Source organism: Sphaeramia orbicularis, chromosome 17 (genome assembly GCF_902148855.1).
Source record: "Sphaeramia orbicularis chromosome 17, fSphaOr1.1, whole genome shotgun sequence".
In the NCBI taxonomy this organism is placed as follows: Eukaryota; Metazoa; Chordata; class Actinopteri; order Kurtiformes; family Apogonidae; genus Sphaeramia; species Sphaeramia orbicularis.
In genome coordinates, this window is record NC_043973.1 from 19,069,601 (window position 1) to 19,085,086 (window position 15,486).

The 15,486-nt window shown below is 38.4% G+C and overlaps 2 protein-coding genes across 8 annotated transcripts in view; one reads left to right on the forward strand and one right to left on the reverse strand.

The window, feature by feature from the left end:
- On the forward strand, positions 1-13,624 carry LOC115438036 (cytoplasmic dynein 1 intermediate chain 2-like). Of its 4 annotated transcripts, none has more exons than XM_030161483.1 (17): positions 1-126; positions 1,311-1,419; positions 1,541-1,673; positions 3,400-3,535; positions 3,900-3,962; positions 4,160-4,284; positions 4,380-4,469; positions 5,157-5,319; positions 5,406-5,505; positions 6,745-6,870; positions 7,403-7,549; positions 7,630-7,743; positions 7,830-7,963; positions 9,385-9,529; positions 9,619-9,759; positions 10,718-10,843; positions 12,253-13,624. In XM_030161483.1, exons 2-17 carry the CDS (start codon positions 1,312-1,314, stop codon positions 12,352-12,354), a joined length of 1,953 nt encoding a protein of 650 aa, XP_030017343.1. In that variant the 5' UTR covers positions 1-126; position 1,311; the 3' UTR covers positions 12,355-13,624. The 4 variants fall into 4 exon arrangements, with proteins under 4 accessions (XP_030017343.1, XP_030017344.1, XP_030017345.1 ...); XM_030161484.1 differs by having other exon boundaries at positions 3,451-3,535; XM_030161485.1 differs by lacking the exon at positions 3,900-3,962.
- Positions 13,571-15,486, reverse strand: part of LOC115438035 (calcium-binding mitochondrial carrier protein Aralar1-like) — a 14,480-nt gene continuing 12,564 nt past the window's right edge. For all 4 annotated transcript variants that reach the window (XM_030161479.1, XM_030161481.1, XM_030161482.1 and 1 more), the window contains exon 18: positions 13,571-15,235. In XM_030161479.1, the coding sequence (XP_030017339.1) occupies positions 15,022-15,235 (214 nt within the window). In that variant the 3' untranslated portion in view covers positions 13,571-15,021. The remainder of the gene's footprint in view (positions 15,236-15,486) is intronic.

The following is a 15,486-nucleotide window of genomic DNA, read 5'->3' on the forward strand; positions in this document are numbered from 1 at the left end:
GAAGAAGAGGAGCGGACTGAGGAGCTGTCTGTTCCAGCATCATCAGTCTCCATCACTTCACCGCAGACACTAACGAAACTGGACCCTGGTGTTACACTCCGTCTTAAACTCACCATCCGACATCAGGTATTTAATCTACAACTATGCTGCTTTTAAACGTGATCGTAAAGTGTGAAGAAAAGACGCCAGGTTAATTTGCGACGCGCCCGTTAGCTGTTTATTCTCCGGTTAACGGTAGGCCTGTCCGGTGCCATGGAGATTAGCATGCTAACACAGTTAGCTGTCCACTCTGACAGCGGAGCCGATAATTAGATTAGAAACACGCCTGACAATAGTGAACCCCCCCAAAGCAAGACAAATAAGATTATTATGACAAAGAAAAAAAGTGGAATGGACAGAATATGTGGTTTAGTTTTATTTTATCCGCAGTTATGACAGTGGGTGTTGGTGCGGTGAAGATCCCTAATGTCCCACTGTCACGGACACTCACGAAAAAAAAAACAAAACAAAAAACAACACGTATTTTAGAAGATGATTATAAACAGTTTGTGGCTTTAACCAAACACAGTTTTATGTAAGTTATTTCTAGCTCTGAGTCTTAATCAAACACCTTAGAAGTTGCAGCGGTAAACAAAGATTATTGCATAAATTGACGATATAATAAAAATATCACTGTAGTTGTCATGTATGCTTTTGTGAATATAAGATTTCAGTAGTGTCATTATTAAAAAAACAGACAAAGAAGATATTGTTACAGATAGTTGCTGGTGTTCACATGTTTTCAGTGTGACAGGCCCAGGGCAACTGCACAGCTACACAAAAACTGGATGTGAATTGCAACTTCAACACTGTGAAAAGCAAATTTTAGATAAAATATCAGGAAAAGCCTGAATTTTGAAATGGTAAATAGTTTTATTTAAATTTGTCTTTAGTTTAATGAGTGTATGCATAGTTTTGGTTTTTGGAATTGACCAGTTTTAGTTGAGTTTTTTAGTTGTAGTTGTGGAAAGCCAGAAAGGTTAGGATGAAAGTATGCATGAAATAAAAGTTGTGATTTATAAAGCTCTTGTTTATTCAACTTCCCATATTGTGCAAAGCCATTTTACTCTCAAACACAATTTTTTTTTTTGTTAGGACAAAGTAGTGCGCTAACTACAAGGAGGAAAGACAATCTTTCTTTCATTTATAAAGTGAACCCATGAAATGAGAACAAGCACAAAAGACAGTTTTCAAACATGTTTTTTTCCAGAGGTTAGTTTTGCTTGTGTGTCCTTGGTGAATTCTGACATGCTTTCCTTTTCCTCTTCCAGTATGTCTGACAAGAGCGAGCTGAAGGCTGAACTAGAGAGAAAGAAACAACGGATTGCCCAGATTCGAGAGGAAAAGAAGAGAAAAGAGGAAGAGAAGAAAAAGAAGGATGTAAGTGGTTTAATTCTTTGTTCAAATAAAGAGAAACCCCCAGTGTGCCTGTTTAGTTTCTTTCAGATATGTTAGAGTTTTCCTTCACAGTAAGGTGATGTTCCTGCTTTGTGCTCCTCAGGGAGATTCAAAGCGTGGGGTTGATATGGGCGGTGGGTCTTCAGGCGGCCACGAAGACTCTGACCTGGAGAGGAAGAGGAGGGAGGCAGAGGCTCTTCTGCAGAGTGTCGGCATCACCCCTGACATACCCCACGGTAAAGACACAACTCATGCATGTCTCTGTTCATACTTTCGCCCCCACTTATCTTCCATCATATCTGGGTGTTTGCTTCTTTTGTTGCAGTGTCTCTTCTTTAACTTTACTGGTTTCAGCTGCAGTGCTTCACCACTCACACTGTGTCTAAACTAGAGGTCGACCGATAGTTGAGGTTGAAAGGCTGATCTGACAATGATATTTTGGAACAGAGAAATTAATTTGCAGATCTTCACACTGTTTAAAGTGAAACATTGTTGACTGTATTAGATAATGTATAACTGTTGAAATGAACAGCTTAGTCAAATTAATAAATGGCAAAATAATCAATTAAATGAGAGTCATGCTCCTCTGGTTACCAGCACAATGGAGACAGAATGCTTAATAGGCTGATACAACTGTATTTACTTTAATTTTACAAATAATAATTTAATGTTCCAACTAAGCACATCAGGTTAAAGCTTAGCTTTCATTTAAATGCAACTTGTCTTAAATATATAAAGACCTTTCCTTAACTTCTTGTATGTTGCCTTTATACACAAATAGCAGTTGCTGGATGTAACTTCGGTTCCAGTTTAATGGTCTTTGAGCCTCCTGGTGGTTAAACCAGGAATGGGAATTGATAAGATTTTTTTTTAGATAAAAATGCCATAATTAACTCTACTTATCAATCAAATTTTTTATTGATCCCTATAATTTTTCCTGGTTAGTTTCTATGTAGAAAAGTAGAATAACTTACTTGAATTCAATCCAATGTTACATGAAAGATATTTTTACATAGCAGTGTGTCTACAGTTGTTGGAAAACATCATTTTCTAGACATTATACATAGCCTTGTTGTCATATTTCTCATAAAATAAAACCTGTTTATCATTTCTTCCACTCTATCGTGGCTTTTTTGCGAGTTGCTTGTCTCTTATTGTTGCAACTGTCAGGAGAAAATGCTTGCATTGATAAAAGGAAATGACAAGCTCTGAGGCCTATGATTCACATGAATTGGACAATTTGGAACTGGTTCCTGTTTCCAGTCTGTAGTGACAGTGGCCACTGTCTGTCATAAATACAGGTGTGAATCTTCACTGGTCTCACGATTCAATTTGATGAGGATTTAATAATTCAAATGCAGAATGAAACCCAGCACATCTGGGTATATCACATACCCAGTTTTATTTATTACTTTTCCTTTTATATTTGTTCACTGATTAATACAGTGAAACTTTATTTATGATGTGCTTTCTAGAATCATGCTACAACATCGATAATATAAAGAGAAGCTACTACTCAATACCAATATATGCATGACCCTCATCAATATATAAACATTATGAAAACAAAACCTAAATCCTTCTGTTATGCATACAAGTAGAGATGTAAGTATATATATTAAATGTCTTTATTGCACGTATACCGATTGAATCTTTGTAAAATGTATGTATTCAGCTTTAACAAACCAATTCATCAGTCGACTTCTCTGAACATTTCACTTAACTGTGTACTTGCATGACACTTAAACCTTGCCTGCCATTTATTTTCATTCTCTCTTCTCTCCCCTTTGTCTGTCTGTCCTTTGTGTGTTTTGTCTTTCTTACTGCATGCAACTCATTCACTCACCCACTCACCCACTCACATACACTTCTTCCATGTTTCCTTCCCTCCTTCGCTCACATATTCACTCCTTCACTCACTCGACTTCTCATCAACACACACACACACACACACGTCAACAGCTCAGCCCCTGAGGGTAGTAACAGAGGATACATGTCTGTTTCACTACCTAGTCCCCGCCCCCATGTCTCCCTCCAACAAATCAGTGGGCAGTGATGCAGGAAGTCAAGACTCTGGGGATGGAAACGCAGGACCAAGGTCTGTGTGTGCATGCATTTGTCAGAAAAGTCCGCCCTGATAATTTTATGCAGCATAGAGTTGTACCTGCATGCAAAGTGTGTGTATTAACATTGTAAATATACCTGATGAATTCTGACCTGTCTCTTTGCCTTTTCGCCGGCACGCTGATGTTTTCTCAATTAACACACACTCTGTTCTTATTCCTTTTCTCTCTACCTTTCCTCCTTTCTTTTGCTGTCTTCTCCATCTTTACCTCTTTTCCACCCGTCTGTGGGTTCAACCTTCCTGTCTTTCATTCCGTTCTCTCTCCTCCATGCTCGTTCTTTTTCTCTGTTCTCTGTTTTTATCTTACTAACACCCACTGATGGTTTGGCTGTAAAAGGACATTGCATTGGGATCCTGACCCCTCTACTCTGCAACTGCACTCCGACTCTGAGCTCATGGGGTACTGCTCCTCCTCTCTCCTTTAGCTTGTCTTCCAGCTTTAATCAGTTTTTGTGGTTTCACCTTAAATTTGTCCCAGTTTGTTCAATAATATGCGTGTACATCATTTTTTCTGTCCGTGCATTCATAAATGGGTGTCGGTTCGTCATACTGCCAAGACCTGTGAATGTTCATTTTTATTATCATATGTGTGTGTAGACGTGGAGCTGTGAGGCTGGGTATGTCCAAACTCACCCAGGTGGACTTTGTCCCAAGAGAGATGGTGTCCTACTCCAAAGAAACACAGACGCCCACAGAGGCAATGACACAAGCTGATCAGAAAGGTAAACACACACAGTGTAGAAATAACTGTAACACCTTTGAATTTACATGAAGTAGACTGGTGTAAAGGCTGAATTAAATGTGCTTTATGTTACAGAAGAGGATGAGGATGAGGAGATAACTGCTCCCCCACCAGCAGATGATACTCAGGAGGAGAAAGACGACCAGGGCGAACAGCAGGAGGAGGGTAAGGACCGATCTCCTTCATTTCACTTTGTTCTTAGGACAAACATGTAGCCGCTGCTTTGTCTCTCTTGCGCTGCTTTTCATGCATTTCAGTGAACTAGAAGCACCTGCCGTGTTTGTAGTCAACTGAGCATTCTGATTGGCTGGTGTGCCACAGGCCACGCAAGGCCAAGAGTTGATAGGCCAACAATACAAAACAGCAAAAGTTTACGAAACCAAAACACAAGGTAGAACTGAGACCCAATCTGGGACCAGGGTTAGAGTTGCGTTGCATTTATTATGATATTTTTAGCTCTATTTTTATGTTCATTTGTTTATGGTGAAGCACTTTGGACTGCATTGTTTACATAAAAGTGTTCTAATTAACAATGATTATTGTGATAAGATTATTAATATGCATCCATTTTCTGAACAGCGTAGTCCTCAGGTGGGTTGCAGGGGTGCAGGAGCTTATCCTGCCTACACTTTGGACGTTTCACCAGTTCACTATAGAGCTGGGCCATTAATGTGATAATGTTAAGTCAAGTTGTTTAAAATTTTTAAATTACTTAAACTCTTTTGAATCAGATTTTTTGCATTAAATTATGATTTTGAAATGGTAACAATTATATAGAAAGTATTCGTCAATGTATTCATCATGACAAAGCGTTTTCTTCTATTTCTTCTTTTTTTAATGATCCATATTCAGACACTCCTAAGGAGTTGACTGAGGAGGAGAAGCTGCAGGTCTTGCACTCTGAGGAGTTCCTGTCATTCTTTGAACGAGGTAGTAGGATTGTGGAGCGAGTTCTGGCCGAGCAGGTGGATGTCTGCTTCGACTACAGCGGCAGAGACTTAGAAGATAAGGAGGGGTGAGAAACCTGAAAAAAACAGTCAACATTGTGCAAATAGAAATGAACTGGTATGATATGATAATTAACTTTTATGTTCATCTCAGTGATCTACAGGCAGGTGCAAAACTAGTTGTGAACAGACAGTTTGCAGATGAACGCTGGACTAAAAACAGAGTGGTCACCTGCCTTGACTGGTCCCCACAGGTAGGTTCACTTTAGTACTATACACATCTAAAACACACCGATCCATTGTCTGGTGACTGGATCATTCACTTTTCAGCTTCATCAGATGCTGTCAGTTTCTGACCAAATCATAGAAAAGCATGAGCTTCATGATGTTTCACATGAAATCAACAGCAACAGAGACACAAACGTTACAGCCACTTATTCAAGGCATCATGCCACCAGTGTGGATGTAGAGTCTGTGAGTGAACATGACCCAAAAGCAAAATGATCAGAAGTGACTTGTCAAATCAGAATCTTTATTGTCATTATACAGTAAGTACAACGAAATTGAGTGCAGTCCCACACAGTGCAAAGAAAGCAAGAAAAAACTAAACATTTTTGTTTGTACATAGATTAGAAAAGAAAATGTTCTAATAAATATATAAGATGAAAAATATAAAGATGTATATGTGTGTATAAAAAAATAATTTCACTTACATGACATGTTGAACAGTTCACTGCAGTCGTTGAAATATTATTGATTGCACAGTTGTACACAAATGAAAAAAACATTAAGTGCACAAGTTGAGGAATAAGCTGTGAGTTATCGCTCATTTACTTCTGTTACAGATACAGCGACATGTACTGCAGTTCATTATCAGTTAGGTTTTATTTGTACCAACTCTGACCTGTAACCTGAGGTATTCTACTACCCCACCCCCCAAAGGGGAGGCAAGGACTATTGCTTTGGTCTGGTTTGTTTCTTTGTTTGTTAACACTTTAGCAATAAAACTATTGGTAGAATTCATACTAAATTGGGTTTATAGATTGCCAGTTACCAGAATAGATCTGATTACATTTTGAGAAAAGTAGGTCAAAGTTCAATTTTTTTTATGATTTAAAAAAAAATAATAACTTTTTCCATGCACTTAAAATCTGCAAAATTTCAAGTGTCTATAAAAACATCAATTTTGTTTCAGTTTACTTCAAACTTGGCGCATATACAGAGGCAATTATTTTAGTTTGAGATGTGTTTATCGTCCATTGAAGAAAAATTTTGTAAATGCTGTTTATTGCAATTCCTAGAGAGAAAAACTAGGATCCTCATGAATCAGCATTGTCAAGTCAGACTTTTTAAGAAATCACAAGTCTTGAAAATTACAGTCATTGTATCTCTAACACAGATCATCTTCAACATGACAGTTTGACTCAGAATGACTGATTTGTGAGGAGTCTCACCTCCATCTCTAACTTTGACTCTAATCACAATTCTTTTAGTATCCAGAGCTGCTGGTGGCCTCATATAATAACAATGAGGATGCGCCTCATGAGCCTGATGGAGTGGCTCTGGTGTGGAACATGAAGTACAAGAAGGGAACACCTGAGTACATCTTCCACTGCCAGGTAAGTAAGGAAGGAAGGAAGGATGGATGGATGGATGGATGGATGGATGGATGGATGGATGGATGGATGGATGGATGGATGGATGGATAGATAGATAGATAGATAGATAGATAGATAGATAGATAGATAGATAGATAGATAGATAGATAGATAGATAGATAGATAACTTTATTGTCTGTTCCAAGTAAAACAGAAATTCATCTTTTATCACAGCTTTAGACAAAGTTTAAAAACCACACTCAGTCATTAAAAACACCCCAACACAATCAAAAGCACAATACAATCAATAAAAACAAGTAAAACATAAAATGACAAAAAACGCTAAAACAACACTGCATTCTATTTTGTGTTGTTAAGAGCAGCTATTACAGAGGGGATGAAAGATTTTTTGTACATTTACAAGCAGATCAGTAGATATGACTTTCAACTAAATGTACACTGCTGAATAACTTGTGTTTAAGCAGATATTAAGACAGAGGCTGAGATTATTTGAAAATATTTTGTTCTTCATTGTATTTTCCTCGTCCTCCAGTCAGAGGTGATGTCAGCCGGGTTTGCAAAGTTTCACCCCAACCTGGTGGTGGGTGGGACATATTCTGGTCAGATTGTCTTATGGGACAACAGGAGCAACAAGCGCACCCCTGTCCAGAGAACCCCACTGTCTGCAGCTGCACACACAGTAAGACACACAACAAACACAGACTGTATTTAAAGTGGTTTTAACGGGACTGACTTCTTACCGCGTTGTGTCGTGTGCAGCACCCAGTCTACTGTGTGAATGTGGTCGGCACCCAGAACGCTAACAACTTAATCAGTATCTCCACTGATGGAAAGATGTGCTCCTGGAGTCTTGACATGCTCTCCCAGCCCCAGGTATGAGGACTTATAAACATTCTGTCCTGAATATGGAAGAGTTTGTCACAGATGATGATCGGTTTATTTCTGTGTTTTCCCTACAGGACAGTCTGGAGCTGGTGTTCAAACAGAGCAAGGCAGTGGCCGTCACATCCATGGCGTTTCCTCTGGCGGATGTTAACAACTTTGTAGTGGGAAGTGAGGACGGTTCTGTCTACACCGCCTGTCGCCATGGGAGGTAAGGGTGGTGCAAAGTAACTCAACCCCTTTCCACCACGGGAACTTTAAAGGAGTTATATTTTGCTTTTTTTTAAATGGAGTTATGCATTTTAAAACATCTCCCTGTGGTCTACATAAACTGTAAATGCTATGCTTGGGTCTGAATTCTTCATTAATTCAACTCCACAGGTCCATCTTCAACCCTATTTCTGAGTAATGATACCAGAAAGGTCGTTTTGAGCGCTGGCCCTTTAAATGCACATGAACCACCTCACACCCCACCCCCTCCAAGTTGTTGTCCATGCTTTCTGTCCCGTTCAGCCACTTGTGTTCGTTAATACAATCAACAGCTGAACATTTTAGGTAATCGGCTCGAAGTTTGGACATATTTTCAGTATGGACTACAACCGCTGCTGCTGACAAACAATTATGGCATATTGGGAGAAATGTTCATCGGAAGTCTTGACCTTTTTTTGTGCAAATGTCGTGACATAACTAGTTATATATGTAAGAAATCAAGCAGGAATTGAAACAGGTTGTAGAAATGTACTCAATTTTTGCCAAAATGAATATGAAGATAGCTTTGCAGCACCTGGAGGGTTCAAATTTAAGCTTTATGAACCATTAGGGTCCAAATACACAAATAAATGTACCAAAGACTAATAAAAGTGGGTTTAGCAAAATATGACCCCTTTAAACTTTACCCAGAATTTTCAAAAACCTCAGCACATTTTCACTGAAATTACCTGAAACTTTCCCTGAAAAAAGTTCCTAATAGGGGGTAGCACTTTTCAGATTTCTCAGAATTCTTGACGGGAAGGGTTTTGTGATGAAGAGCGCTGATTTGGTGGAACACACTTCACAGCATTCTGCACTTACGTTCACCCACAGTTTTAATTTAAGATAGAGTGGCTGAAAAATAATTTATTCCATTTCTACAAGCTTCACTTCACTTGTGTTTTGAACATTTGGAAAAAGGGACAAAAGAAGAGAAGCAACAAGAAACAGACAGATGATGATGTCCATTTGCACTAATCTGTCTGTCCATACGAATACACTAAAGAGCGTATTTGCCAAATAGGAAAAGAAATTCAGAGGGACTTTGAGTCTAAAAAATAACCACGCCTGATTTGAATAGATTTCCCCAGAATATTGAGGTGCGGTGGAAAGGCAAACCATACAGATTACCAGGAATTATTTTACCCAGGTAAATAAATTCCTGAAAATGTTGGTGCAAAAGGAGTTCTTGTCATTCATCACAAATGTCTTACAACTGTAGATTTCTTTGCTTTTAAACTAGGATCTGAAAACAGCACTGTGGCAGTATTCTCAAACTCCTCCTAACCTAGTGAAAGTATCTGGTAACATTTTAAGTGTGAACGACAGAGTGGGCTTTCATGATGGAAGGTGTAACATGACTTATTTTTATGTGTGTTACAGTAAGGCTGGCATCACTGAGGTGTTCGAGGGCCACCACGGTCCGGTCACAGGGCTGAGCTGTCACAGCGCTGGAGGGCCTGTCGACTTCTCTCATCTGTTCATCTCCTCCTCATTCGACTGGACCGTCAAACTGTGGAGCACCAAGGTGAGGCACAAAGCCGAAGTGTACCATGACACTTACTTCTGTGTATAGATACACATGCTCACTACTGTTTTCCCTGTGCGTCTGTCCAGAGTACCCGCCCACTGTACTCATTCGAGGACTGTTGTGACTACGTCTACGATGCCATGTGGTCTCCAACACACCCTGCTCTGTTCGCTTGTGTGGATTTGTCGGGACGCCTGGACCTGTGGAACCTCAATAATGATACCGAAGTACGCACACACAGTACACCATCCACTAATATACAGTCGTGGGAAAAATTATTAGACTACACTTGTTTTCTTCAATTTCTTGTTCATTTTAATGCCTGGTACAACTAAAGGTACATTTGTTTGGACAAATATAATAACAACAAAAATAGCTCATAAGAGTTTAATTTCAGAGCTGATATCTATTCATTTTCCATGTTTTCTTGATAATAACCAAAATCATATAAATTCTTACATCAATATCTATGACATTGTTACTGCCAAAAACAGTGCTTTTAGGTGTTCCACGTTTTCTTTTCTGTCTGTTTTAGTCACATGATACACACAGGAGTTAGTACTTGATTGCAGAACAATTGTTTTTAGTGACTTTTGATGGTCTAATAATTTTTTCTGCAACTGTACTGTACAGATCCAATAGATGTTGCAGTGTGCACATACAATATTTTAGTTTATTTTACACTTGTTTGTGCATAGTGGAACTTAACAATTTATTAAATGATTATTATGAGTAGGGCTAATATGGTAATATATTAGTGTGGTGGCAGTTTCTCTGATAATAATAAACAGGAAATTGTCTTTCTGTATTTCTATTCTTGGATATTTGATCCACTTCTCATTATTTGATGAACAAGAAATTGGATTGGATTTATGGACTGTTTATACTTTACGTTGAGTATCTGGTGACTTATTGTGTTTTCTCATTCAACATCTTGGCATCACACTCTGTATTGTCACTTTAACATATTGTTGTCACAGTCTTATAGTCCATAAATACACTCAATCTTCCATTTTTGTTATGTGAGTTGATTTGCTCATTTGTAATAGTCCATAAATGATATATTATGAAGTACACTAAAAGAATTTGAGCTGTTTGACGGCATCCTAAACAGACATCATGAGATTTTACAGGGACTTGAGCTTTGTGAATCTGCTTATTTATTGGCTGATGCATGTCTTTCAGGTCCCCACTGCTAGTGTGAGTGTGGAAGGGTCTCCTGCTCTGAACCGTGTCAGGTGGTCTCACTCAGGCAAAGAGATAGCAACTGGGGACTCCGAGGGTCAGGTGCGGGTCTACGATGTCGGCGAGGTGAGACATCCATCCGTTCGCAACTTTTACTCTTTAAAGCACAGGTGTCAAACATGCAGCCCGGGGGCCAAAACTGCCCCGCCAAAGGTTCCAATCCGGCCAATGGGATAAATTTGCAAACTGCAAGTTAGGGCATGAAGCTCAAAAATAATACCATAATAACCTATAAATAATGACAACACCAATTTTTTCTCTTTGATTTAGGGAAAAAACATTAAATTATGAAAATGTTTACATTAAAAAAACTATCCTTTAACAATAAAACGTGAATAACCTGAACAAATATGAACAACCTGAAATGTCTAAAGAAAATTAAGTGCAATTTTAACAATTTTCTGCCTGTTACTAAAGGTTTTGTGCCTTTGTAGATCTGATCTGTAATGCATATGTAGAAATGATAAGTCAAGGCAAAATATTGATAAAATTGTTCTTATATTTCTTAACAAATTTCGGTTTTTTTCAGGTTATTCACATCCTTTTTGTTTGGATAGTTTGTAAATGTCATTTTTTTTGCACTAAAACAATTTGGAGTTGTCATTATTTGTTGGCTATCATGCTATTATTTTACTGGTCCGGCCCACTTGAGATCAAATCGGGCTGAATGTGGCCCCCGGAAGAAAATGAGTTTGACACCCCTGCTTTAAAGTAACTGATAAAACCCAAAAAGAAAACATAATGTTAAAACACTGTATTCTATAATATTTTCACAAAATGTAACATATTTCTACATTTAGTATGTTGTACTAATCTGCTGCATTATTTCATAAGAGTGTAAATTAATGCTTTTGACATGCAGTTTACCTTTATTTTTACAGGACATATAAAAATCTAATCATGTACTGCTATTTAAAGTCTAAGTTTACTGTACAGCCTCATTTGTTGCTGCAGAAATTTATCTTTAATTTGTTCAAAATATAACATGTACAAATGACGAGTAACTGTAGATGTTGGAGGTTTAATACATGATGCAGTATTTGTGCAGTGACTAGTTTGGTGTTATATCTGTTGGTGTTTGCTATTAGGTATTGGGTTTCAAGTTCAGGTTATGACATACAAAATATTTAAATTATATAAATGTTCATATGTTCTAAACCATTTTAGTTTAGTTTTATATAACGCTAAAGGTAGATTACAGTCTTTGCACATATTTATTCCAGTTGTAGTTTCCTACCAGTCTTCAGAAAAACAGTACAATTCCCTCATTTTGGAAGAACCACGGTTACATTTAATAAATAACGATTGAATGACAAATGCAGGGACATTTATTACACACATCTGTATTTCTTTCAAAATGTGTATTTAATTGTAATTAGAATTATAATGCCCGCATCACATTGTAAATTAATAAAAGGCTCTGTCCAACTTTTAGCTTTAAACTCGGTTCAATATTATGTTTTGTTTTTTCGCAGCAAATTTGTGTTCCCAAGGCAGACGAATGGACGCGCTTTGTTCGGACTCTGGCTGAAATCAACGAGAACCGAGATGAGGCTGAGGAGCTAGCCAACGCTTAAAGTTATCAACCTGACACTGACAGCTCATTCCAGTACACTACACACACTCACAGCTAGCAAAGCAACGCAACACTACACAACACTACATAACAACAATAGCGCCAGAGCAGCCACTCGTTGCTCTCTGGCTTCCAGCCTCCCTTTTTCCACTTTGAGAAAACATGAATCGGCCTGAGGAGACGAGCAGAGCTAGAACGGTTAGAGGACAGTCTTTAGAGATGTTTTTTTTTAAAAAAGTGTTTTAGGGGTTTAGATTGTGAAAACAGTGAATGTCACATGTGTATCAGAAGAGAAACGGTGATTAGTCTAAGTGGCTGAACAGAGGAAAGAAGAAACTAGAAGGTCATTTTAGATGCGACAACGCCCTCAGGGTCCACACTGCTCTTCTCCTAAGGCCTCTCCAAACTCAGCCCTTTTTTAAATATGCAAACCTTTGTACTTGCACCTTTTTATCATATTATTTGAGTGTTTTTACATGTTTTACTATTTTCCAGACACGCTTGTGCACATGCTGCCAGTGTTTCAGCAGTGTGGTGAAATGACATGCTGACATATCACTATCAGCTCCCCTTAATCTTTGAGCAGCACTTACATTTCATAACTAAACGGCAAATGTGCAGAAGTGTGTCATTCTTACATTTTAACCACTACAATATTTAATATTTATTCTGGTGGTTGCCACTATTTAAGTATTTTGTGTTTTGTTTCAAAATGCTGCTTTGTACTAAAAGCTTGAGTAGTACATTCCTGTAATCAGCACAAGCTTTTTACCAGGCAAAAATCTGTAACTTTTCTTGCCTTGAATTTACTGAGACTAGTACATTTAGAAGTGTTTTTTTTTTCTTGTACCAAAGGTTATTGTTTTATACTGTTTAGAAGTAGAAAACAGTTTCCTGACTTGTCCTCTTTTAAGAGGATCGAAAATAAATGTTTGAGATTAAGCTGTAAAGCAGCACTTGAAAAATTTTACACTGAAATTGATATGATTTCTTTCATTCCATCCATGAAGCAGCACCCCAACCTCACCAGGCTGGAAAAAAATGATTCAGCTTCTCTTTATCTCTATGAAAATGAGCTAAAAGTTCACTGTAGCAACCACATTGGATTAACGATGGCTGAAGTATTCTGAAACAACTACCTGTACTGTATTCTTCTGTTACTGTTCTGACAGTCAATGGTTGCACTTTTTCATTGGAATAAAACTCAAAGTCATTTGTAAAATTAAAACCATATGGATGATTTATTCAATAAAATACAATGACAGAACTGAGATACATTTAATTTATTAATAACTAATTCTCTGCCCATGATTCTTGTTTATCAAGAAAACACTTGAAAAGTTCTGTACATCAGTAAGTGATTCTCAGAGACCAGGACCAAAGGCCCCACATTGCCGTAACATTACAGTTACTGTATAAGAGGATTTTTGTAACATTTGTTGTGCTACTTCCTGTCAATGTGCTGTCTCCGTACAGTTATACAATATGTACAGTTAAGTAGCCTCCTGTGTGAGGATCAATCAGGAGTGAAGCCCCACACACCACGCTGACCCAATCTAATATTCACTATGCCCACTGACCAATAAGAGAAGTCTGACTGAGTATCAGACGGAAAACTTGATAAAAATCATATGAGAGAGAGAGGCCTGTGGCGCCTTAGGCCCCGTCCACAATAATACGGATATTTCACAAAACACTGTCCTCTACGTTTGGGCCTCCCATCAACATGCAAATGGTGTTTTAGGCCACAATGTCACACTTTGAACAGTAAAGGCTCATGTAATGTGAATATATCTGGAACTACAACAATGGATATAGGCCACCTTTTTAATTGTTCGGTTCATCCCGGCACTGGGAAATTTATCAAATTAATTGAGTTTTTGTTTTTTAATTATTGTGAAAAACACCTAAATCATAAAATCGAGATTTGTGCAACAAAAGAAAAGTTCATAATGCACCCTTTTTGCTTGTTTGAATTGACTGAATTCAGTCATTGCTCACTGGTGCTTCATCTTAGTTATTTACAAGTGTTGCTTTTTGTTTCCGTAATCGATATTGCACATATATAGTGTTGATAACAAAAAGCACTTAGAATCAAGTTTATCTTGAGTTCATTCTGAAAAAAGAGATTTAATTTCTTAGATGGTCAAGTCAACTACATCTTTACTATTTTACGCTGCTCAACTTCATTCACAGGGAAAAGCCGCTGTGGTTTAAAATCCACCACAAACAGTGGTTTTCTAGTTGGTTTTCCAAGAGGAAAACAAAAGGTGGAGTGGACAGATTTTTTTTTTTCTTTTTCTTTTTACACAGAGGGGGGAAATATCTGTTGAGAAAATATTCGTACTAGTGTGGACTAGGCTTTAGTTTTCTTTCAACAAATGCTGGAGGAGAACACAAAGGATGGAGATGCCAGGAGAATTCAGCCACTGAAGATACAGAGCGGTCAGGTCCTGTCGCCGTCTGCTTCGACACATTCACGACTCTCCACTTCAGCGACCGGCTTAATGTCGTTGGACCACACCGTCACCATGGAGAGAGCAGCAGGCCACTGTCATTTGTTCCTACGTTTGTGGAGTGTGTTTTTACTGTGGGTGTTGTGTATCTAAGTGTCTGGCTCCTGGTGGAGGAGAGAAGGGGTGGTGAAATGATATGATGTTCTACACCTCTACGGTGCCTCGGCCGGTGTGGCGGGGGCTGGCTCTGGAGGATGTATGGAAACCACACCCGAGGACTTGAACTTAGGGAGGTGGAGGCCAAATTTGTTCTCCACCCCTGCAAAGGTAGCAGCGGCCAGGCGGTAGCCCCCAACGTGGTCTGCGTTGATGGGAGGAAGCTCCGAGATCCGAGACTTGGGAGTGGGCTCAGATCCTGCCGGGCGACTGTGGAGAGAAGAAGCGGGGTGTGATCAAGACTTGGAAAGTAAAGCATCCTGTGATTTGTTGCCTGCAGAGGTGGCTGAAGTGCACACATTACTAAAAGTACAGTCAACTGTGTAAAAATAAATAAATAAATAAAAAAAATAACTGATTCAGCTTCTAAAGGATTTACTTATATTTTGCGGAAGTAATATAATGTGAAGACTATGAAACCCTTCCAACTTAAAATTTAAAAAAATATTAATTAAAAAAAT

Excerpts from the sequence above, each read along its gene's own strand:
- LOC115438036 (XM_030161483.1), top strand. The coding sequence starts at position 1,312 with ATGTCTGACAAGAGCGAGCTGAAGGCTGAACTAGAGAGAAAGAAACAA. Across the intron at positions 3,536-3,899 it reads GATGGAAACGCAGGACCAAG|GACATTGCATTGGGATCCTG; the intron begins GTCTGTGTGTGC and ends TGGCTGTAAAAG. Across the intron at positions 4,285-4,379 it reads GACACAAGCTGATCAGAAAG|AAGAGGATGAGGATGAGGAG; the intron begins GTAAACACACAC and ends TTTATGTTACAG.